Here is a 24,188-nt window from a genome sequence, read left to right as displayed (position 1 = left end):
AAATATTTTCTTTTAAACAGGTGACCAGTAAAAGCAACCAGATGATTGGATGCTATAATTGATTAGATTTGCAGCACCATTTATTAACACCATTACAGTCTTGCAGTAGCAGATAAGAATACATTGGGCACTTTTAGTGGCCCAAAAACATGGCACTTCCAAAGCAGCCTATCACAGACAGGCTTTAGGGCCATGACAGACGGGGATATTAGTGGGCGCGCAACAAATCCCCCTTGTCGCAGGCGACTAATCTCCCCGAAATGCCATCCCACTGACTAGAATGTAAATCGCCAGGGGGGATGGCATATGTGGCGCGGCGATTTTCCGAAATCGCCGAAGTTGCCTTGAGAGGAAACTTCGGCGACCTTCGAACCCCTCCTTCCTGGCACACACACTAGAGTCGGGATCAATAGGTAGAAGAAATTGTGCAGCCATAGAAGCCCCCACACAACCATTTTAGCCCCGTGGCAGTTTTTTCAAGGTCCCTCCCCAAAACTATGGAAAGATGACCTTTAATGAATATGTATTGAAACTGTTTATTGGTCAGAGTCTCACTGGGCCCTCTACATTCCTGCCCCCCCCCCCCCCCAAAGCAAGGTCTAGTTTCCTGTCATTATAGCCCTGATACAGTATATATATAAATTTCACACTTGCCCCAACATTCTATTTCATATAATAGCAGTATACACCTCAGTGTTACTGTTCCTTGCTTCCCCATAAATCATGTGAAAAGATGAGAATGTGAAATGTCTGCTTCAGGCCAAAGTGATGGGGGCACATTTTGGGCTCAGTGCCACAGAGGGTACACAACACATTCCCTTGTTTCCTCTTCCCCCTCTCTCATGGGATTCCAGACTGAGGGGGCAGTTCTGGCAGTAACCTGCCCCCTCCCCTATCCTGCTATGCTCATGGAATGGATTAAAAAGCACTTGCCTGACTCAGGGGAAAAGTACATCAGAACAATAAATGTTACACTGTACAAATCAGCCATGTCTCCCAAACATAAAGCACTGAGAATGTGAGAGGTTATTAGGGGCCACATGAGAAATAGAATGAAAGGGGATACAAGGGGAAGGCCAGTTAGTGTCACAGAGGAGGGAGATGGGGGGGAAGGGAGAGACAGAGAGCAGTGTGTGGGTGTGATGTCCATTATAGAGAACAAATTATAGTTAGAGCCTGCAGCACAAAGATAAAAATGGCCCAACAGAACATGGAAAGAAGCAGATATACAGAATAAAGCATGAATGAACAGCTTTACTTTTGGAAGCAGGGCAGCTATAAAAAAAAGTTGTAAAATGTGTTGCTCGATTTGCATAAATTAATTTGATAAAATCTGGTACAGGTGTATTTTAAGTAACCATGTTATACCATGTTGTAAGCAGCAGCTTAATGTATTATCTGGTAATGCAACCAGCAACAGTGCGCAATAACAGAGAGAAGTGAGGGGTCAGTTACTTACTGTTCCTCAGTGTGCAAAATGCTGTGGCCATTGTGGGAGCTAACACCCAGTTCAGAGATGGCAGTAGCTGCAGGGTTCCCACAGCGGCCTGCATCAATAAGAGTAACTGCATTCAATTTATAACAGGAGGCAGGAGGAAGGCAATGGCACCAAGTGCAACTATACTATACCTTAAGGGCTCTGGCACACGGGGGAGATTAGTCGCCCGCGATAAAACTCCCTGTTCGCGGGCAACTAATCTCCCCGAGTTGCCTACCCCTGCCATCCCACCGGCGAACATGTAAGTCGCCGGCGGGATGGCAGACGCGGCGGGGCAATTTCAGGGAATCGCCAGAGCCCTAAATGAATTGGGTGACTATGGGGAAATTTGCAGCCCTGCAACTGCAGTACAGGTATCGGACCCCTTATCCAGAAACCCTTTATCCAGAAAGCTCCGAATTACGGAAAGACCGTCTCGCATAGACTCCATTTTAATCAAATAATTCAGAATTTTAAAACTGATTTCCTTTTTCTCTGTAGTAAAAAAACAGTACCTTGTAATTGATGCCAATTAAGATATAATTAATCCTTATCGAATGCAAAACAATCCTGTTGGGTTTAATTAATATTTTATTGATTTTTTAGTAGACTTAAGGTATGGAGATCCAAATTACAGAAAGACCCCTTATCCGGAATACCCTTGTTCCCAAGCATTCTGGTACCTTTTCAGTGCCCCTCCAGCCATTGCACCCTAGGCAGGTGCCTCTCCTGCCTACCCCTAGTTACAGTCCTGTCCTGCAGTAAAACACAGGTGCACTCCACCGCAGGGAAACACAGGGTGAAACACCCATGAGTATGAGCCCTAAAGTACTGGGCTGTTCTGTGCCAGACTGTGCTGCACCTTGCTTCCTTTTCAGCAAAGTAGGAGCATCTGGCATTGCGCAATTGACAAGTATTGACAAGTGCATGTAGGTGCAAGTACTTTAATGATTAGTATTTTAAATGGCATGACTTTGTGCTATTTATGACCTAGTGCTCCACCATGCTATAGTAAATGAGCTCTACATAGTCAACAGAAAAAAACGAATAAAAAAACACTTTGCTAGGCTATGCATTAGTAGCTAGTAGCAGAGATTGGGTTAAACTATTGTTGGCTAATAATTACTGTCTCTGATTGTGCTTTTCCATGCATTGTATCTACAGGAATCCTGCAATTAGAGCCAGATTTAATCAGATAATACTGGGGTACTCATTTCTTTTTTTTAAAGGTATTTATTTATTTTGTTTTAAAACAGACAAGAAACATTTACTAACAATCATATTCTGATCAGCATGTAGAGTCGTCAGTATACAGAAGGTGTCCATACAATGTACAAATCAAACAACTTGATGCAGTACATTAAACTGGTTTCAATAACATTGTATATTGTTGGGCATTCTGTATAGATTTATTGTTAATAAACAAAGCATTTCCCCTTTAGCCTTGCAGGATAAGCCCTGGTCATTTGTATTTAGGATATGGGATAGATATCATTTCTAACTAAGGTAGCTGTGGGTTGGTATTACCCCTTATGCATAAAGTCCCATTTTGGTATAGACCACTTGGTGCTTTAGGGAATATGTGGAAGCCTGTACCAGAAAAATAAAAAAAAGCTGTGTGAGCCACATGCTGATTTCTCTGTTAGGCTCCATGAGATAGGCTGCAGGGTAAAACAGCCATCAAACATCTAGTTTGGTTAGTTTCCAGCATTGACACATGACCAGCAGTTAAGCTTTGGTTATTAACATTTCCCTACAGAAAGGAAAACTATACCACCAAACAATGTAGGTCTCTATAGAGATATACTTCATAAACCAATTCATATGTAAAACCCTGCTTTATCTAAATAAACCATTTTCATAAAAATACTTTTTAGTAGTAGTAGTAGTGCTACTGGGTATGCAGTGTGCGTGTGACATCACTTCCGCTACATTGGTGCATCATGTGACATCATACACATGGTGCACATAACGTCACGCGCACGCCGTAGACTCGTATTTGTATTGGGTGCCTAGAGTGCCACTGGACCTAAATACACCCCTGTGTATATCCCAGTTTGGTAAGATTCTTTAATAAGTATTCATAAGTATTCATTCCTTTAATTAGGTGACCCAGTTAAGTAAACCAGTTCCTCATTTCTCTATGGCCTTTAGGTTAATCTCCTCGTCCAGGTTACAGGGGGTGGAACAGGGAGCCATTACAATTACTATATCAAACACAGTGCAGTGCTCAGGCATGGTGTTGCTAGTACACTCTTCCATATCAAATACTGATGAACTTAGGACTAATCCCTCTTTTAACTGAAATGCAAATAGTCATCACCGATACTGATGAACATGTATTCCATTATCATAGCTCACAATATGCATACCATCGGAAAAGCAGCTGCATGACCAAGTGCTTTCACTTTTTTTGGTATCCGGCAGACCTTGTGAAGTCTTGAATTGCAGGAAAAGGATGTAGAGTATTTCCAGATTGGGAGTGTTTGGAGAGAGATTGGATGGGGCTCACGGTAGGGAATTACAGATAACCCTGTGATATTGCCTTTGTATGGAGACTTGTGTTTCATGTACCAAAGGAATTGTATAGAATGGGGTTTTGCAGAAAGAGCTCAGTATTTATCTAAGTGGAGTCTTGCAGATTTGATAAAGGACACGCATTGAGGTATTTATCATTCGTTTTAGCTCATTTGCATTTATTGATTGCATATTTTTAGCCAAGCCTTATATGCCTTTATATAAAGAATTTGTTTTTGCACCAATGTTGCAATTACATTAAGCAACAATTTTAGCAACAATACCTAATACTTATTATTCCTTTTTTATTGCTTTGGTTATGACCTGGCAACCTGGTTTTCATTTTTAGTCACTTGACTAAAATGATCAATATGTTCACATAACTTTTATTGTTAATGAGTTACTTACTAATCTGGCAAATCAGCCCGAAAAGTAAAATATAAAAACTGCCAATGGCTCTGTGAGAAGTCAAGCCAATGTACACAGGCATATCTGAGCTGTGCAGCTCACTATCATAGTATAGATAATGCGAATGTTGATCTTTGGTTTTGAAAATGGGATTTTCCTATACACTCAACTTTCTGGAATCAAGAGACTCTTGGTCAAACATATAATCATAGTTAAATTCTGGCCACTGTAGTTTTTATATAATAATTAGTTACCCTTAATACCTGAACATAATCACATGGCTTGACCAATAAATCACTATGTATAACTTGAAAGAAACCTTGTTTGTGTAGTAGGTAGATTAATGGGCGTGAAGTTTTTAGCGCAAGGCAAATTTGACCTTAGATATTATAAATTGTGCTGTGATGCAGAATAAATGTTGTGTTAAACACTTGGCAACAGTTACAGGAACACCAATGTTGTAATTACATTAAGGAGTTACTGACATGGCACAAAGGTGCATGCTGAAGTCTAGCAGGAGTAGCTTAGCAGAGAGCACTGATACATATAGCATTATATTTACATTGGATTAAGGCAAACATTTTCTGTCTGAATGTCTCTCTGTGTGCACACTGACAGGTGCGCAAATACTGCTAAATGGGGCCAAATTGGAGTTTTCTCTACTGGCTTTAATATGTCACCTTAGAAACTGTGGTGAGTTCCATTACCCTAAATGTTAGGGCCTAAAGTTTTCCATGAACACCTGGAAAAATGGGCTTTGGATAGGCTAGTCAAAGATTTATTTGGCCACAGTACCAGAAGCGAGGTTTGTCAAAAATCAAAGATAGCATTTAACCAGAGGAATTTTTTTATAGTATTCAAGGTTACAACAAGACCATTGTCAAAATGTAATGTTACATTTCTCTTGCACATTTTCTCTTTTTGGTTTCAACTAGATGGTTTATCTGATTTTTGTCTCAATTCCTTTCTTTTCACAATGCCACAATGTTTGAAATTCCTCAGTCTCTCTATGGATATTGGTGGTAACATTCTGTTTGTAACTGATATCTCTCATCATAATCCCTCCTTTAGCGTGACAAACTCAGAGCTTTGTTTTTGGCTTTTCTTGTTTGCAGGTATTTAGCGTTTGTCCCCACAAATTTGTGTTAATATACTTGAGAAAAAGCAGTGGTAGGGTTACATAAACCCATTTTAGTTTCACCCTTGTCACTATCTGCTTATTGGTACCTGTACATCTATCAGTCACACACTGCAAATGCTTGATGGAAGGCAGTCTTATGTTTATGGCATTCTCACTGCCAGAGTGTTGCAGCCAGTACAAAAATTCTCTGAACCCCCAGAGCCTCCTGTCATTAATAAACAAATAAATCAACTATCACTGCTTGTGACAGGCAATTTTCTACATTATATAAAAATGCTCAAATAAGCATTTTTGGGAAGAAAATGACTTGTCAAAAGGGATGACAGGAGCTTCCTTTCATATCAATGACAGGAGGTGGGGTGGGGTGTCGAGGCATTTCATGTCTCACAAAGTTCAGTGAGAAGAAAAACGAACAAAAGTGTAACACTATAACCCAGGGGACCAGTGAATCAGAGTCTGAATTAGTCCAGAATAAAGCCCCAAAGCAATGCACTATGACTGAATGACTCTGAAGTTAAATCTTTTTAGCAATCATGGCTGCTTCTGCTCATATAAATAATGTATAGAATTATTTTTCACCATACACAGAGCCTACATATTTTTTACTGACCTTAGGGTGAAGACACACAGAGCTACTAGTAGCAGCTACTTTTTCACAGCTACTAAACAAGAGAAAATACTGAGAATTGCCTCTGCTAAAACACACAGAGAGACAATTATCAGTAAATTATCAGCATTGTCTATTTTAGTAGCCACGACTAGTAGCTGCTACTAGTAGCTTCATGTATCTTCACCCTTAGGGCTCTGGCACACGGGGAGATTAGTCGCCCGCGACAAAACTCCCTGTTCGCGGGCGACTAATCTCCCCGAGTTGCCTTCCCCTGCCATCCCACCGGAGAACATGTAAGTCGCCGGTGGGATGGCACACGCGGTGGCACGATTTCGCGCAAATCGCCGAAAAATCCTTGCGAGTCTTTTTCGCCGATCTCCCGAAATCGCTTACATTTTCGCCGGTGGGATGGCAACTTGGGGAGATTAGTCGCCCGCGAACAGGGAGATTTGTCGCGGGCGACTAATCTCCCCGTGTGCCAGAGCCCTAAAGGTGGCCACTTACCCTATAACTGTTTTTTGCATAATAAACACAAACGGTATTGTTTTCAACTTTCCAATATACATTTAGGGCTCTGGCACACGGGAGATTAGTCGCCCGCGACAAATCTCCCTGTTCACGGGCGACTAATTCCCCGAGTTACCATCCCACCGGCGAAAATGTAAGTCGCCGGTGGGATGGCACACGCGGCGGCGCGATTTCGCCAAATCGGCGAAAATGCCTCGCGAGGCAACTTCGGCGATTTGCCTAAATCGCCTGCGCAGCGTGTGCCATCCCACCGGCGACTTACATTTTTGCCGGTTGGATGGCAACTCGGGGAATTAGTCGCCCGTGAACAGGGAGATTTGTTGCGGCCGACTAATCTCCCCGTGTGCCAGAGCCCTTAGTGTTTTGAAGTTATTTGTAAATGTATTTGCTTTTGCAAAGCATTATCTATTTGTTCCTTTTCATGAATTGGCAAGAGCCAGCTCATTAACAGACTTTTTGTCCATTGTTTGAAAACTTAGAACCAAGAATGAATGCAAAGTAAAAGGAGGATCAAACGACCACAGCTTTCAGTAGCAATTACATTTACATACATAATATGAACATTTCAGTTTGACCTGTGCCAACATGTGCTTCACACACTGGCATTAGCACTGTCTATGATTGTAATACAAGTATACCTTTGTTACATCATGAATATACATTGTTTGGTGCTCGTAAGCGCCTGCCATAAGGCTGGTTACTATGCTTGTACATGATTTTTTTGTCCCCTGGGCTAGAGACTTTCTTGTTCCCCTTCTCTGGCATCTGAACTTGTCCCCTGGGCTGGAGACTTTCTTGTTCCCTTCTCTGGCATCTGAACTTGTCCCCTGGGCTGGAGACTTTCTTGTTCCCTTCTCTGGCATCTGAACTTGTCCCCTGGGCTGGAGACTTTCTTGTTCCCTTCTCTGGCATCTGAACTTGTCCCCTGGGCTGGAGACTTTCTTGTTCCCTTCTCTGGCATCTGAGCTTGTCCCCTGGGCTGGAGACTTTCTTGTTCCCTGCTCTGGCATCTGAACTTGTCCCCCGAGCTGGAGACTTTCTTGTTCCCCTGCTCTGGCATATGAACGTGTACCCTGGGCTGGAGACTGTCTGTGACTGTGTGCTGGCGGAGGGGTGTCTCTGGGAAGGAAAGGGGTGTCACAAAGAAAGGAATTATTGTCCCAGAAAGCAGTAATGTCCGATTGTGCTGGAGGGTGTGTTCTCCTCCTCCCTTTCAGTTATTCCCTCAGTGTTATGTGCATGAGGCTCTGTCTATGAGGGGATAAACTCATCTGATTCGGTAAGTGAATTTGTGGGTCTGCTGTCTGCATAGGACATAGAGGTCTGTCTTAGTAAGTCTTTCTGCACAGGACATTCTGTTGTGAGCTAGTGAGTTTATCTGCACAGGACTGTGCGCCTCAGTGAGAAAGTCTTTATAATGTCTCTTTGAAATTATGTGAGTCATTGATGTTCACTAGTGGAGCTAAAGTAGATCTGGAGCAAGATCATTACTCCACATAGACAAATGGCCCAACTTTGCACTAGAATGAGTAGATCTCCATGTTTGTTTATCTCACCCTGTGTGCCATACAGATAATAATTGTCTGAATAAGGTAAATCTGCTCCTTACAAATATCTTTGTGCGTTTGTTACTTTGTTTGCAGTGTACAAATACACCAGACATCCAACATTTACAGGTGTATGTTTCTTTGTTCAGAAAGTGCATATCCTTCCTTGAAGATGCAAGCCCTGTAGCTACAAGTTGTTTCACAGAATATCTGCGTTTATGTATATGTTGCTGAAAAAAAGGCATTTCATCCAGCAGTATTACACTGGGACCCTGACAATGTTTCATTGGGCTTTGATTGTTATCATAGTTGGTGTGACAACACAAGCAAAAGCGTCCAGAGATAACAGGTGAGGTCACTCAGTATAGACTTTTCTAGAACATATGTCAAATGGGCTCAATGTTATTATCTATATATTGTAATTTTAAATGATTTACAAAACTCAAAAGTTAACATATACTGTCAATGGTGCCTTTATTATAACTTGTTAACATAGAAAAAAATCCATTTTCTGGTCACAGTGTTCCCATTTCACTCATTCAGTTATTTGTAAATGTCTTACACTGGAAACATTCTGGAAAAGTGAGTGAAAATCATTGATATTTTACCAAATCCTCTAAAATGGGATCTCATGAACACAATACATCATTTTCAATTAAAAAAAACATTTTTTACTTAACATTAGTCTTGTTGTTTGATTATTGATGAGTTTTAACTACTGTATTAATTGGCAGCTGTATTGCCACCCAAAAGCTATAGAAAAAGAGTTCTATTTTGACAGTTTCTAAATGTGTTACTTGATTTGATAGATGGTATCATTCGAGCACCCTGAGCAAAGGTAGATGACAAAACTTTTCTTCATTCTATAAACAGTTATATAAAGTGTACACTGAAGATACATCATTGGGAGATTTGTAGCTCAATATGGCCTTTTATAACTGGAATCCATGGATGTCTCATTATGGGGATAAATAACCCTGATCTAGCTTTGAATTGCATTGGGCACATACTTGCACATACTTCACAGGTCTAATATTAATCATTCACTTACAGAGCATATTAATACAGGCTCTAAAGCACCCTGATCCAGGACAAAAGTCAACTGCATTTAAAAAAAAATGCATATAATACTATAAGCCCAGTTGAGATCACTAGGACAGAGGGTAGGTGTCACCTGCATTATGAGTGGAGTCAGATACATGGGTGTGAATATAGGGCTGAATGTAATGAGTAAGTAAAAAATAAATAGACATAAACAATCATAATTTTCATGTGGAATTTAGAAAAGCACAAATATTATGTATTTATATTATTTTGCAAAGAAAATAAATATTTTGGATGTTTATCAAAATATGTTTAGCTTATTTAGTAGTCAATAAATTAAGGGTGTGTCTTTTCTAAATTATTAACATTTTGTATTTATCTCCCTCATTCTCAGGGGAGTTTGCTCCAGGCAAGTGGAAAGGGTCCCAGTTTTGTACAATGAGACATTTATTCAACCAAAGTATCAGCCCTATCTGACCACATGCCAAGGATACAGAGCCTGCAGCAAATACAGGTGAGAGAAAAGATCAGTGACTATCCCACGATGGGCCAGAATCAATTTGATAAGAAAAAGCTCATATTGTAATTCAGTTCCAGATATTCCCATAGAGCCAGATGTAATTTGATGAGAAAAACTTGTTGCACTGTTTATCACATGATCTATTGGAAAAAAACAGGGACTGAACTAGGAGTTTTTGCTCAACAAATTTAATCTTGCCCATAGGTTTTCATTTGATAAACCATAAAATTATGTTTTGTCTGGCCCTATGTGTCATAAGAGCAAACAAATGCAGAGAGATTTATAGCAGGACCCTTCATTAGTTGTGTGTTAATACTGAATAGTGCAAGGATACATTTCTGTGTTGTTGAGTGTAAGTCTCCAACATCCCAGTTGCAATCTCAAACTCCAGAGGCTCCAGGGCACTTGAGATTTATAACCAATTTCCTTTGGTGAAATTAATTAAATCAAATTAAAACAAATCTTCACATTAGTAAAACTAGGACATGTGGGGTGGAATAAATACAAATCATCATCATTTATTTATATAGCACCAGCAAGTTATGCAACACTTTACATTCATTTATAATGAAGCAAGGGTTACAGAGTAAAAAAATTAAAAACACCGTAAGGATTGTAAAAACAAAGTACTATCCAAAGATGGAGGGTGATAGTACTTGTTATCACTGTTAAAATATTACTACTATAATAACTGCCTACATCTGACTTTGTGAACTGAACCTAAATTACTTACATGGCACCACAAACCTGGACACAGTGTTAAAATAAATGCGACTACTGTCCTACAGTGGGAGGTCTATAAATAACATGCACGAAAATTCCATGAGTTACTATGTTCAGGCCAGAATGAATGCATGGAAATTCACTATACGTGAAGGTGCAGTGGAGCATTTTGATTATGTAATCCCTATTTATATAATTATAAAACAAATGTGTACATTTACTTTTTATTCCCCCTGATAAGTATTGGAACTAAAAATATGGGCACCTCTATGTTTCCTGCTTAGGACAGTATACACAGTATCTGTTAGGCAAATGAAGAAGGAGCTTCTGAGGGTTAAATCAGTGTGTTGTCCTGGCTGGAAGAAGAAGGAACCAACTTCAGAGGATTGTGAGGAAGGTGAGCAATGAAGATGAATGTTAATGTTTCTGCACCCACTTTGTGTCACCCTATAGGTGTCAGCTTCCACTAAAATTAGATTGCATGTTATGAATTCCTGGAAACACCTGGAAACTTTTTTTAGCTTAATCATTGTAACTTGTATTTAATAATTTTGATTCTCTAGTGCTGTATATACAAGTAGCCTCCTATATAAATAAAACTATACGTACTTTACATAAATAAATAATTACAATTAGAGGTGGAGCTTAAACATGATGCATACGAGATGTAAAGTAGACAAAGACAGAATACAGAAGGAAAGAGCTAAACAAAAGGGGGTGGCATAAGTGTAATTGTCTGTGTCCCAGAAAACAGGTCAGAGAGTGCAACTGCATTTTTGGCAGCTTTATTAAATGTAACATTATTTCTTTCTTTTTTATCATTCTTCCTTCCCCCCCCCTCATATTTTGTATAAAGCTTTGTGTCACAAGCCATGCCAAAATGGAGGAACCTGTGTCAAGCCTAACATGTGTCGATGCCCTGCAGGTTGGGGAGGGCGCTATTGCCATGTAGGTGAGTCTTGCAAGGACAGAGGCATAAAATGAAACTGATCAAGGACTAGATGAGTTGGAACTCTAAATATACAGCAAAAATTAGCAGAATAACTTTTGCTGCTTTTCAGGTGTTATATGTACACAATAAATACTGTTAAACATGCTGAACATGTAAAACATATTTGTGCAACTTTAACAGGTGGTTGGTTCCAAACACAAATTAAACTTTGTATGTTTGCAAGCAAAGTTGACCCTCCTATGGCCAACCAGCATACCCCACATTCAAGGCCCAATTGTTACATGTGAAACATGCCGAATTGCATCTGGGTTAAAAAGATAAAGGGTCATTTACATTACAGGAGGCGATGCGCAAAGATCAAAAAGAGGCTGCAATCAGACATATGTTTGCACTTTTCACACTGCCTTCTCATGATTTTAAATTGGCCCAGGTCTCTGCTCTAGCTTCAGGAGCACAGAAACCTACAGCAAGCACTCCAAATACATCATTGGTTACGTTGGAAGCATGTAGATGTTCCCTAACTTGCACGTCATTCAGACATACAGGCGGTAAGGCTGGCTTGTATCTCTTGATTCTGCACTCTGCTCCTTCTGCTGGATTTTTAATCTGGCGCTGGGAGCAGAGTGCAGCATTTTCTGGTGCAAATAAAATGGGCCCAAAGGAAGACTAATTTGTACCCTGGTAGGCTAATCCAATTCTGGCTGCAAATATCACCCCTTGAGCAGGCAAGAGCACACACTTTATAGGGTTGGTCTTGTGGGTATTCATTACTTAGGGCCACATTTACTAATCCATGAACGCTCCGTGCGTATTTTCAGTACGCACAGAGCGCCATGCCGTGTCGTATTGTCGCGCCGAATACAAAAGTTTCAGATTCATTCATGCATTGTTATCGTGACTTTCCTTGGGCCAGGTTGGAGCTGCAGAGTGCTACTGATTCCTATGGGAGGCTTCCAAAATCATGCACAGAAGGATCAAAGTCAGAAAGGTTTTCCCGCTGTTTACAATCGTTCAGTACGAAAATTTCAGATCGCCAATACGATTTTTTTGTGATATTTGCGATCTTCAGAAATTATCGGATCCAATCCGAATCTGTCCCATTCGGGATTCAAACTCATGTTTTCATGAATGTAGCCCCTAGTCTTATCTTGGGGAAATCATGTGCTCTTATTTTTATATTACTCTTTTCTTTTAGAATAAAATGCACCTATTGCAAATATAGTTATGTAACCTGGTATTCTTTCAGTGATGCATATTGTACATGCAAGTTGGGGCAGCAGTCATTTTATTGGTAATCTATCTGATAAACAGGTTGGTGGTTCCCCAGCTGTCAAATAATGGTATTTCACTTAGCACACTTTGCATTTAGTAAATCCCTCTGTGCCCTTTTTTACTCAGATATAGATGAATGCAGACGGCCTTCTAAGCCTTGCCCTCAGCTATGCATTAATACACGGGGTAGTTACCGCTGTGAATGCCAACCAGGATTTACTCTTGGAGAAGATGGAAAGTCCTGCACTGAAAACAAGGCCCCCTCTCAACTTCCTGCTCAACAAGCAGAAGGTAAAAATTTAAAAATGGATTGGATCAATGGGTGATTGTAAGCGAATAAAAATAAACAAGTAGAACAAGCAGTGGAGAGTCGGCAATGTCAGCCCTGGTTCTAAATAATCCACAGCAATGAAATGGGTATTTCAGGCTACACACATAGCAGTTGAAAATATACAGAGTTTTATTGGAAGTCACTGCATCGACAATGTTTTGGGGTAGAAATGTTTCCTTTTGTGCAGCAAACCCACATCATATCATATACATGCCTACAGTCTCCATGATGCCTAAACATTACAATGACACTGCATGACTGGAACTGGCTGATATGCTGAATAAACCAGTCAACCAAGCCTTCATTGTAAAAGTCAGTTAAGAAATAATTTGATTACAGCACAATATTTAGGGGTTAAATATAATGGTAATTTAAAAACATTATTATTATACCACTAAATGTATAGAATGAAGGAGAGTTTCCATACATTTTTGAGCCGTTCTGCATCCCATAAAACATCATATAGTCCAGTGTTAGTTTGCCCTGTAAAAGGTGGGACTTCATATAGCATTGTGTACAGGTACTGCACAGATGTTTCTATAGACCAAAGATTGTTTTCTGTATTGAGTATCATTGCATCAAAAATGAGGCTGTTATAGGTTACAACCTGTTACATGCGCTTTGGGTCCCACGGGAGAAAAGCGCTTTACAAATGTTTGTTGTTGTTGTTATACTATATTTTGACAGGCTCTGAGGCATTTTAATGACAATACATTGGTGATTTTCATTTACCCAGTCCTTGCATTTAAGTTGCCTTTTTTTGTGCACTCATGTGCATGCACAAATTTTATTGGCTTTTTTGTTCTTCCAAAGACAAAATACATGATAGAATTTCCCCATAACCCAACTATAGGATGAACCCTACTGCATTTAGTGAGTTATTACCTATAGACTGTGTTAATTTTGATTGAAAAAGAAGCTATACTGTTTGTATTAAAGTAGTTTTATCTATTTAAAACACTTGGTATTCTAGTATGTTTGTGTGTTTCATTCTTCATATGATTTGCAGATGCTTCACACAGACTTTCCAATGAAATCCAAGAACTACGCAACCTTGTTGAAACCCTAGAACAGGTGAGATGAAGCTCGCTTATACAAAATAACATTCTTACTGCATACTTTTCACTAAGTTGCCCTGTAAGAGCCCCAAAAAAACCAAAATATATTAAGTTAAAAAAAGCACTACTTTGTTGTATTATTTGAAATGTTTCACATTTAATAATTTCTTAATACTAATTTAATGATAATAATTTGATATAACCATCCCATACATACACTATATATATATATTCCTATTGGTGAAAATGGGGCATGTACAGTAGTTTTTGCTGTCATTGCATTATCTTATTATCTTGCAGAGGGTGAATATTACATTGTTAAGTTGGGATGAGAAAAGATCAAAGTCCAAACCCAGTGCACATATTTATATGTACTTATACCAACATATCTAAACTATATATACCAATACCTATACTAATTGTAGATTTTAGTATCAGTTATTAGTTGTAATCAGTCTTTTACAGTCTGTTGTCCCAATGTAAAGCGCTATTGCACCTATTTCAATCTGTTCTGCCTCAGCGACTAGACAGCACCCTCTCAGCCGTTCAACGTCTATTCCCTGTAAAACTGTCAGAAATCCACTCAGACCAAGTACATGAATTTTGGGAGAGGATACAAAGTTTGGACCGAATGGACTCTTTCAGTGATCAGCTGATGTACATGGAGGAGAAAATGGGAGAGTGTGAGTGATCTGAGCCTGAATATGTACTGTATCTCTGTCTGCTTTCTATTTCCATTTCCACTATACATCTGGCATTTCAATTCTTGGATCTTTGTCCCAGTTCATCTTTTAATATTTAGACCTCTCATTATAATCTGTTAATTCTTTGACCACAAAAACTAGCTACCATTTTAGTGTCAGGAAGGGTTTCTTTGTTTAATGTTTGAACTTTTATTTTGAAGAATTTTTCACCTCCGTTCAATTCCCTATACAGACAGTATATTTGATTGTGAGCTACAGGGTTCTATGAAATGAAATCTTTCAAGTCTATTCCTGATCATTTTTTTCTCTCTACAGGTTCGTGTCGTAGTAACGAGATTGAAATGGCGGTAAACTTGAAGCGCTAAGCCTTTTAAGCCTTAATTCAAGTTCTGCACATCGTTCTTTGTATTTATACCCCTCCTGACAGCCCCTATTTATGACCCCAGCACTCCCTATTTATGGCCCTTGGTTCTCTTTTATAACATCATGCACATAAATAAATATTATTTCTACAGAATTTGTTGTCTGCCCTTCTTCTGTACAAATATGAAAAATGTTTCTTCTGCTTAGAAATATGGACTTATATATATATATATATATATATATGGACTACGTAATTATTCCAGTTGGTATAGCTTCTTCTCTAGCAATAGAAGGCAAAAATTCATTAACAGTTTCCTTTCATCTCTGCCCCATCTCTGTATATGCACAAATATCTGCATTACACAAAGTGAATGAGATTAGAGTCTTTTGTGGCTAGAGATAAGCACGGAGTGGAGTGTTTTTATCAGTGTCTTCATTCAAAATTAGAGAAATGCCCATATTATAGTAATGTTTTTAAAAAAAAAAAAAAAAAAAAAAAAAAAAGAAGCAGCAGGTTGCCAGATTTGATATTCAGGGAAATTGAAGAAGGAATAAAATCAAGCATGAAAACATTTGAAGACATTTTAAATACAGGTATGGGATCCCTTATCCGGAAACCCGATATCCAGAAAGCTCCGAATTATGGAAAGCCCATCTCCCATAGACTCCATTTTAATCAAATAATTCAGATTTTTAAAATTGATTTCCTTTTTCTCTGTAAAAATAAAACAATGCTTTGTATTTGATCCCAATTAAGATATAATCAATCCTTACTGAATGCAAAACAATCCTACTAGGTTTAATTAATGTTTTATTGTTTTTTTAGTAGACTTAAGTATGAAGATCCAAATTACGGAAAGACCCCTTATCCGGAATACCCTTGGTCCCAAGCATTCTGGATAACGGGTCCTATACCTGTATAGAAAATCATATCTAATTCTAAGCAGGGCTGTATGTTTAATATAGGCATCCAAAAGGACTGTGCCTCTGCTGCCTATGTAAAAGGTTCTATTCCTTCCTGCTATATCCTTCCTGCTTTTCCTCTTTCCTGTAATTAATCTCTGCTGAATTAGATTTATTTCTTACATCACTTCATCATCGTTACTTCATTTGTGTTTTTCAGTTCTATTACTTGTCTTTCTGTTCAGTTCATAGTTCTCACACCATTGTCTATATTCTCATTATTTTTTCTTGACCATGCTAAAGATTGTAAATGATTGTTAATTCTTTTCATTGTGTAGGAATTCTGTGCAGCTTTTTGCATTCAGCATCCCCATGTTATATCTTCTACCACTTACTACCCTATTATTTTTGCATTGCTTGTTGAGGCATAACATACAGTATGTGTGTTGTGCTGGCCAGGAGTATTAGTAACTGTGTCTTTTTTACAACAATTCATCAACATAAAAATCTAATTTACAGAACTGTATCTCCCACATATTCTTGGTAACAAAGACAAAATTCAATAATATAAAAGCCAGGGCTCAAAAATATGTGGCTTCTAAATATCTCCAAATGTAAATAGCCCATATGAATTTTAATGGTTGACACCTTGGCCCCTGCAAGCATTGCTCATTGTCTCTAGTTTACATGTAGCAAAATTCACAGACATAAAAATAAGCAACAGAATATAACATGGTTACATATGTCTTTCTGTCTAATTTGACTGGTAGTTCATATGGGGTTTCAGGGAAAAAAAACTTTGGTAGTTGAGGTATATTTCCGTGAGCGGGCTTTCTTTAAATAAGAAAAATTTTGGCAGCATTTAGGTTCCTTAATTATGCAGGGTTTCCTTTATGATTACTCGAGCTGAAAGGCTTGAGCAATCGTATATCAGCCCCATAGGATTGTGAGTTGAAATGTTTTGTATCTTATCACTTATTCCCCTTCCAAAAGCTTTCCGTACCACTGACGTCAAACATACAGGCCTGAAGTTTTTTTTAGGTTTGTGTCCTTTCTAGAAACGCATGTACTCTCCTTACACTCTGCTAGATATGCCATAAAAGGAATTAAAATAAACACCCTCACAGACTTCTTGTTTGCACTGACACTAAACATTTTCATGCCTTTTATACAAGGTTTCCATTTTATACACACACACTTGCTTACTAAGAAACTTCCTCATGTGCCAGACACAGATAAGACTTAGTTAAGGGCTGAGCTGCCCTTTTAATTTCCTGTGCAATGGGAGGTAACAATGCAAGGCTCCTACCATACTGTAGCCACCCCACCCAAATTTTATAACATAACAACAAATTGTATGAAGGAAAAGTTCAGGTAGCTGTAAATTAGATTTTGCTACATACCCCACATTTTTTTGTAAACTGCATGCAAATGCATGGGTAGGGGCATCAATATCAGATCACATGGATTTGTTGTCTATACTAGCAGCACTTGGAAAAAAAAGCTCTGGTTTTAGTTGTTTCCAAATGGCAGTGCAACTGACCAGCAGCTAATGTTAATATTTGTTTATGTTGATGGAACTTTAAAATAACATCTGTGGTCTTTGACCCTATGAAGTATATCCACATCTGTAGTGAATGTTTGGAACAAATTTAAGACAACAAAAACGAAAACCAATTGCACTTGTGTAATTAAGCACCTGTGTTTTTTTTTTTTATAATTCAGCCCCCTAGTTTATAAGTCTTTCACAAAATTACAGTAATGTGGAGCTTCAGGCAGCACAGTCACTATGAGGGACTATTTTGCCAGTCCTCCAGGTAAGAAGAATCAAGTGAATACTAGTTAGGATCCGCAGCTTAGTTAGAAACCAGTTTCAATTATTTTCTGTCTCACCTGCCAGGTAGGAAATGTTCTCTTGTTTGTCCTGTTTATTATTTTCCTTTGACCTGTTTTATGGTGGCCATTGTCCATTCTAAGTATGCAGTAGCGTAAGTGTTTTTCCAACTCCTCTTCTTTCCATTTTGGCCAATATGGTATACAAACAGGTTGTATGTGCGGTTTCTGTTTGTATATATTATTGGCTTTGTGATTGAACAACGCTGCTAGTTAGGAAAAAAAGCAAAGTACTTACTGGTTGCTATTAGCAACTGCACTTGTTTAGTTTGATACCTGTTTATAAATGATCCCTACAACATTTAAAGAATTTTGAACTACCTTACTAGTTTACATTTAGTCCTTTCTTCTTTGAAATAATTTTCTTTTTTAAGTTATTACCGATATTGTCCTATTTGTTTTTGCCTTTCTTCTCTTCACCCACATCACAAAACATCCCAATTCAGCTGCTATGAGTTTTGTTTTTGTGGCCAAGCTGTAGCTTATCAGATTCTTTTAGGATTCCAACTAGGCCCAGTCACAAAGTCAGACATTTTATGCCTTAAGTGGGATCTTAGCTCGGGTTACATTTTCCTAACCCATGTCTTGAATCTCCTGGGTTATCAAGAAGCTTAAAATAGTTTGAACCTCTATGATCCTTACAGTACCTTGATGTCCCAAAAAAGCTCTAGTTTATAAATCGCCTCAACCTACCCATACATCATCAGGTCCATCTACAGCTATAACTAAATATGTTGATATAGGGAACTGTGCCATTACCAGTAAAGTAAAATCTTACTTTAAAGGAGACCCGTCCCCAAGACATAAACACGGTTAGATAATAAAGGTACTAAGCTTGGCCAGGAGCAGTAACCCATAGCAACCAATCAGCAGGCAGAAATTACTAGTCACCTGTGTGTGGCCACCTTAACTCCAGGCAGTGTCATTCTGTGGCTACTAAAGCAAATAAAGTGCTGTCTTGTATAAAAAAAGGACATTGACTCAAGGGATGAATACATAATTTTGCCTTTTTATAGGTCCCTGGTAAGGCCTCACCTTGAGTATGCGGTGCAGTTTTGGGCTCCAGTCCTTAAGAAGGATATTAATGATCTGGAGAGAGTGCAGAGACGTGCAACTAAACTGGTAAAGGGGATGGAAGATTTAAACTATGAGGTTAGACTGTCACATTTGGGGTTGTTTTCTCTGGAAAAAAAAGGACTTGCGAGTGGACATGATTACTCTGTACAAGTACATTAGAGGGGATTATAGGCAGATAGGGGATGTTCTTTTTTACCATAAAAATGATCAGTGCACCAGAGGCCACCCCTTTAGATTAAAGGAACAAAACTTTCATTTGAAACAGCGTAGGTGGTGTTTCACGGTGAGGGCAGTGAGGTTGGCGAATGCCCTTTCTAGTGATGTTGTGATTGCAGATTCTGTTAATGCCTTTAAGAGAGGCTTGGATGAGTTCTTGAACAAGCAAAATATCCAAGGCCTACTTGGATTTTAGTATCACAGTTACTTTAGTAACTGTGATACTAAAATCTACAGTTAGTATTGATGTTGGAATATGTGGTTTATGTATGTTATTGTCAGTATAGGTTTGTGGGTGCTGGGTTTACTTGGAAGGGTTGAACTTTAGGGACTCTGGTCTTTTTTTCAACCCTATGTAACTATGTAAGTTCTTTAAAGTCTCTGTAATGCAAACATTCTGACAGTCAAAGAGAGTATAAATGTAAGTTGATTCATGGAAGTGGCAGATGTAATATTATGAGCCCTGTTTCACAGCAAAGAGTTCCAACTGGAATTTTACCAGTGGGAGGGAAATTCCAGGGATTCCAATAAGAACAATTTTTTTGATCAGAAAGACAAAAGTGTCTGAGTTTGTGGGCTGATTACAAGTCATGAGGAAAGATTAGTCATAACATAACTTTGGCAAGATAATTAGTTTTCTCATCAGCCTGCCTAAACCAGGGATTGTAACGAGATATCTATATATACAAGCAAAAGGATACTTGGAGCAGGAACATGACAAATCACAGATTTATTTTTCTCTGGGTTAATAAGAGTCTCCTCTAACTGCTTTATTTATTCCAGAGGAAATTGACAAATTATCTGAGCAGACACATTCCATCAAAGAGAGTGGTCCTCGGCAAATCACAATATTCAAGACATCATCATGTAGTGATAACTGATAACAGATAATTTGGCTTTCTCACACAAAATAATTAATTCATAAAGTTGCTCCAGGTAATGCAAACCACAGGCATTCTGGATCAAAGTTAAGGTCAGAAGTGTTATGACAATGGCCTACATGGCAATGTGATCACTACTAGTTGTGACAAACAAAATGCTGCCACTCATCTCAGATTGCCCTCCTAAACAGTATTACGAAAAGCACTGTGGCTCACCTTGCACCTGCTATTAACACTAAGGGGCTGATTTACTAACCCACGAATCCGAATTGGAAAAATTCCGATTGGAAAACGAACATTTTGCGATTTTTTTGTCGCCGTTCCTTTTCGGAAATTCTCGTGACTTTTTCGTACCCATTACGACTTGCGTGAATTGTCGTGGCTTTTTCGTAGCCATTACGATTTGCTTGTATATTGTCGCGACTTTTTCGTATTGAGCGCTCGTAAACTGCGGGCAAAACTTTCATGATTTTGGAGGCCTCCCATAGGACTCAGTGGCACTCTGCAGCTCCAACCTGGCCCAAGAAAAGTCACGATACTGAAGCTTGAATGAATCCGAAACTTTCGTACTCGGCGCGAAGACTACGAAAAAGTTGCGACAATTCGCGCAAGTTGTAACGCTACGAAAAACTCGCGACATTTTGCGAAACACTCGTAACGGCTACGAAAAAGTCGTGAAATTTACAAAAAAAAATCGCAAAATACCGATCATTACGAAAAAAACGCATTCGGACGCCTTCGGACCGTTCGTGGATTAGTAAATCAGCCCCTAACAGTGGATTTTAGGAAACAAGTTCTGAGCAATGTATTGGGGGCAAGTGGTGGAATTTGATTGATTCCATATGGAGCAGTGATCATCAGACCCTAGATTTTGGTGTGTGTTTACTTGATCTGATTGCTTGAAGTGATAATTTTCCTAGATAAACTGACCTTGAGGTTGAGTTAAGATCATGACTTGTTCTTATTTATAACTTATTTTCTTTCTGCACCCAATAGATGCTTGTGCAGAGACTACATTCAGTGCATATTGTCCATTGGCATCCAAAAAAGACTGCACTCAGCTTTACTATGCCAGATTATTAAACTTCTATATAAAACCGGAACTGAAACTGCCAAGTCTGAAGTGTCTAAATTTAAAGGTTACACAACAGCTCAGTAACAACCTGGGCTATCAAAGCAGTTGCCGCTCCTGAAAACATTTTCTAAAAATCCAAAGCCTAGAAAGTATCCATCTCTCCAGTAAAATGGTATACATTTTTAACTGGTTAGTGCCAGTGCCCCCTATTTACCACTCATGTTCCTTGTGTACATGATCTACTAATAGAATTGAAAAGGAATACAGAAAACATAAACCATATCTGCCTTGTTTTTTTCTTTTAATGGCAAACAATAAAAGGGGAATGTACAGGAGGATTGACGGTTCCTTTCTTATCCCTAGGCAAATTGGCTGACATAACCTTCCAAGTGCCACTTTGAAAGTAAAGATTACAGTATAATTTACATTTATTCTTAAAAAGTACTGAGAGAACTTGCAATATAAAATTTCAGTTTTACTTACACTAAAAAATTGCAGTTTTACTTACACTATCTTAAGACACACGTCCTAATAAAGAAAATACATTTCAGGCCCTTTTAGATTAAAGTATGATCTGCTATTTTGGGGGACCCCCAATTCAGAGGTTCTTCTTAAATATCCATATCTTATCTGTAGCACATGATAAAGGCCATGTTCGTTTTGCTAGAGTCTATAGGAAATATTTAGGTGGGAAATGATACTGCAAGTGCCAAAGCATTTGATAACATCTGAATGAAGCGTCACCCTATTCTAATCACCTGAAGGTACCAAGCGACAGAAACACTAAAATATAATTAAAATACTACTCTTTATATATATATATATATATATATATATATATATATATATATATATATATATATATATATATATACAGAAACAAATAAAGCACACCCTAAAAGAGTTCAAACGCCCAGGGTGCTGGCAAAAATTTTTTTTTATACAGACAGTGAGCCGCACACACAGGGACTTTGCAAAAAAATCACAAATTTTTGTTCTAATAAATTTGTGATTTTTTTGCAAAGTCTCTGTGTGTGCGGCTCACTGTCTGTGTATATATATATATATATATATACATATATATATATATATATATAAAATGTAGAACAGGTCGGCACTCACAATAACTTCAACATTGAACGCCTGGGTGCAGTCCTCAACACGAAGATAATCGATCAAGAAATGTGTGTAGCGGCCCATTTCTTGATCGATTATATATATATATACATACAGTTCCAGCAGAGGTAGCACACCACCTAAAAGGGGTCACTGCCTGGGTGCTAATGTGAATCAAATAATAAAATACAACTGCATTAAAGGCTAGCACTCACAGGACTTTAGTTAGTATTTGTCAAAAATAAAATAAAAAAAGAATCTAACAAAGCAAATATCTTACATAAAAACCATGTAAGATATTTGCTTTGTTAGATTCTTTTTTATTTGTGTGTATGTGAGTGTATATGAGGCTTTATAAATATGTGTATATATGCACTCTGGGATTAAATTTGATGTATTTGTATTTTTTTTCCCAACCCAAATAAACTATTCACCTAAATTAGTCCACTTTAGTTTGAATTTTATATAAATGTTTTGTTAGTAAAATGCATGTATATTTATCACTTTAAGGTGGCTTTAGTAACACTAAAATATTCTTAGGTACTTTTCTGCCTACGAAGAATACAACTTTCATCTAAGGTACATATATACATTAAGTTTATTATAATGAATGTACATACCTACATTTCCAACAACTCTGTTAGGGGGTTAGTAATGGGCAAAATACAATTTTAAAATTTACTTGTTTAACAAAGGATTTTTGGAAATGACTTCAGGCAATAGCGCCCTCTTCTGGCACACATAGAGTAGAGGATCTTTACTTGAATGCAGTTTTTCTGTTTTACAGTTCAGCAGAGACTAAATGTATGTAATTAACTACATTCCTAGAAAGTAAAGTTGATTTGTAGAATGTATTCAAACAGTGTAATAAAATGTTTAATTTATTTGAGCCATTGCAGCATTGAGAGAAACATTCTCAGAGAGTAGCTGTATGTATTATGGCCTAATGAGTGCATTTCTGTGCTGTACTGATTACTACTGCAACCAATCATTAACATAATGAGTAATGGCACAGTTATCTGGGTGACTTTATCATAGTATTTAGTTGTACAAAATAATAGCCAAGACATGGGTTATGTTGTCTATTTATTACCAGGAGAAAGCTGTATCTGTACAGCTGTCTCATTAACTAGTGCTGAACTGTAACTCTCAGAAACAGTGTTTGTATCACTAAGATAAGAGGGAAAATTGGCCAATATCTCAAAAGTGTAAATGAAATCAGCAACAAACAGAAACAGTCGAAAACCCCATGTTAACAAGGATACACAAGATTGAAGAGTCCACATGGAGTTCCCAGATGGGGAACTGATATTTACTGGATGGATGTATCTTTGCAATGTGAAAGATAATGACAGAATAAGTTTTACCAGAATTTGGCCAGGAAAAGAGGTTAAACTAATTAGGCAAGGTGATAGTTATGTGAAAAGGTGTAAAGGGGGATATATGAGGGTTGAACCATAAATTAACACGGCAGGGCAATGGCTTAAAGGGGTGTTCCACCTTAAGTTAACTTTTAGTGCTGTGGCAGACGGGAACACTAGTCACCCGCAACAAATCTCCCTAGTCGCTTGCGACAAGGGAGATTTGTTGCGGGCGACTAGTTTCCCCGTCTGCCACAACCCTTAGTATGTTATAGAATGGCCAATTATATTCAACTTTTCATCTGGTATTCATTATTTATTTTTTTATAGTTTTTAATTGTTTGCCTTCTTTTTCTAACTCTGTGCAGCTTGCAAATGAGGGTCACTGACCCCAGCAGCCAAAATCTATTGTTCTGTGAGGCTACAGTTTTATTATTAGATTTTATAGCTTACTTTTCTATTCAGGTCCAC

At 38.3% G+C, this 24,188-nt stretch overlaps 1 protein-coding gene across 4 annotated transcripts; it reads left to right on the top strand.

Moving 5' to 3' along the window:
- Window positions 1–3,445: 3,445 nt before the first annotated feature.
- On the top strand, window positions 3,446–15,349 carry egfl8 (EGF like domain multiple 8). 4 transcript variants are annotated; one of them, XM_012968593.3, is made up of 9 exons: window positions 3,446–3,537; window positions 8,378–8,577; window positions 9,667–9,786; window positions 10,800–10,912; window positions 11,372–11,467; window positions 12,866–13,030; window positions 14,080–14,144; window positions 14,649–14,811; window positions 15,148–15,349. In XM_012968593.3, exons 2-9 carry the CDS (start codon window positions 8,447–8,449, stop codon window positions 15,195–15,197), a joined length of 903 nt encoding a protein of 300 aa, XP_012824047.1. In that variant the 5' UTR covers window positions 3,446–3,537; window positions 8,378–8,446; the 3' UTR covers window positions 15,198–15,349. The 4 variants fall into 4 exon arrangements, with proteins under 4 accessions (XP_012824047.1, XP_012824046.1, XP_012824045.1 ...); XM_012968592.3 differs by lacking the exon at window positions 3,446–3,537 and adding an exon at window positions 3,743–4,142; XM_012968591.3 differs by lacking the exon at window positions 3,446–3,537 and adding an exon at window positions 7,849–7,960.
- Window positions 15,350–24,188: the final 8,839 nt, after the last annotated feature.

Source organism: Xenopus tropicalis, chromosome 8 (genome assembly GCF_000004195.4).
Source record: "Xenopus tropicalis strain Nigerian chromosome 8, UCB_Xtro_10.0, whole genome shotgun sequence".
In the NCBI taxonomy this organism is placed as follows: domain Eukaryota; kingdom Metazoa; phylum Chordata; class Amphibia; order Anura; family Pipidae; genus Xenopus; species Xenopus tropicalis.
Note: the sequence above shows the minus strand (reverse complement) of the source record. Positions and strands in the feature narration are given on the sequence as shown.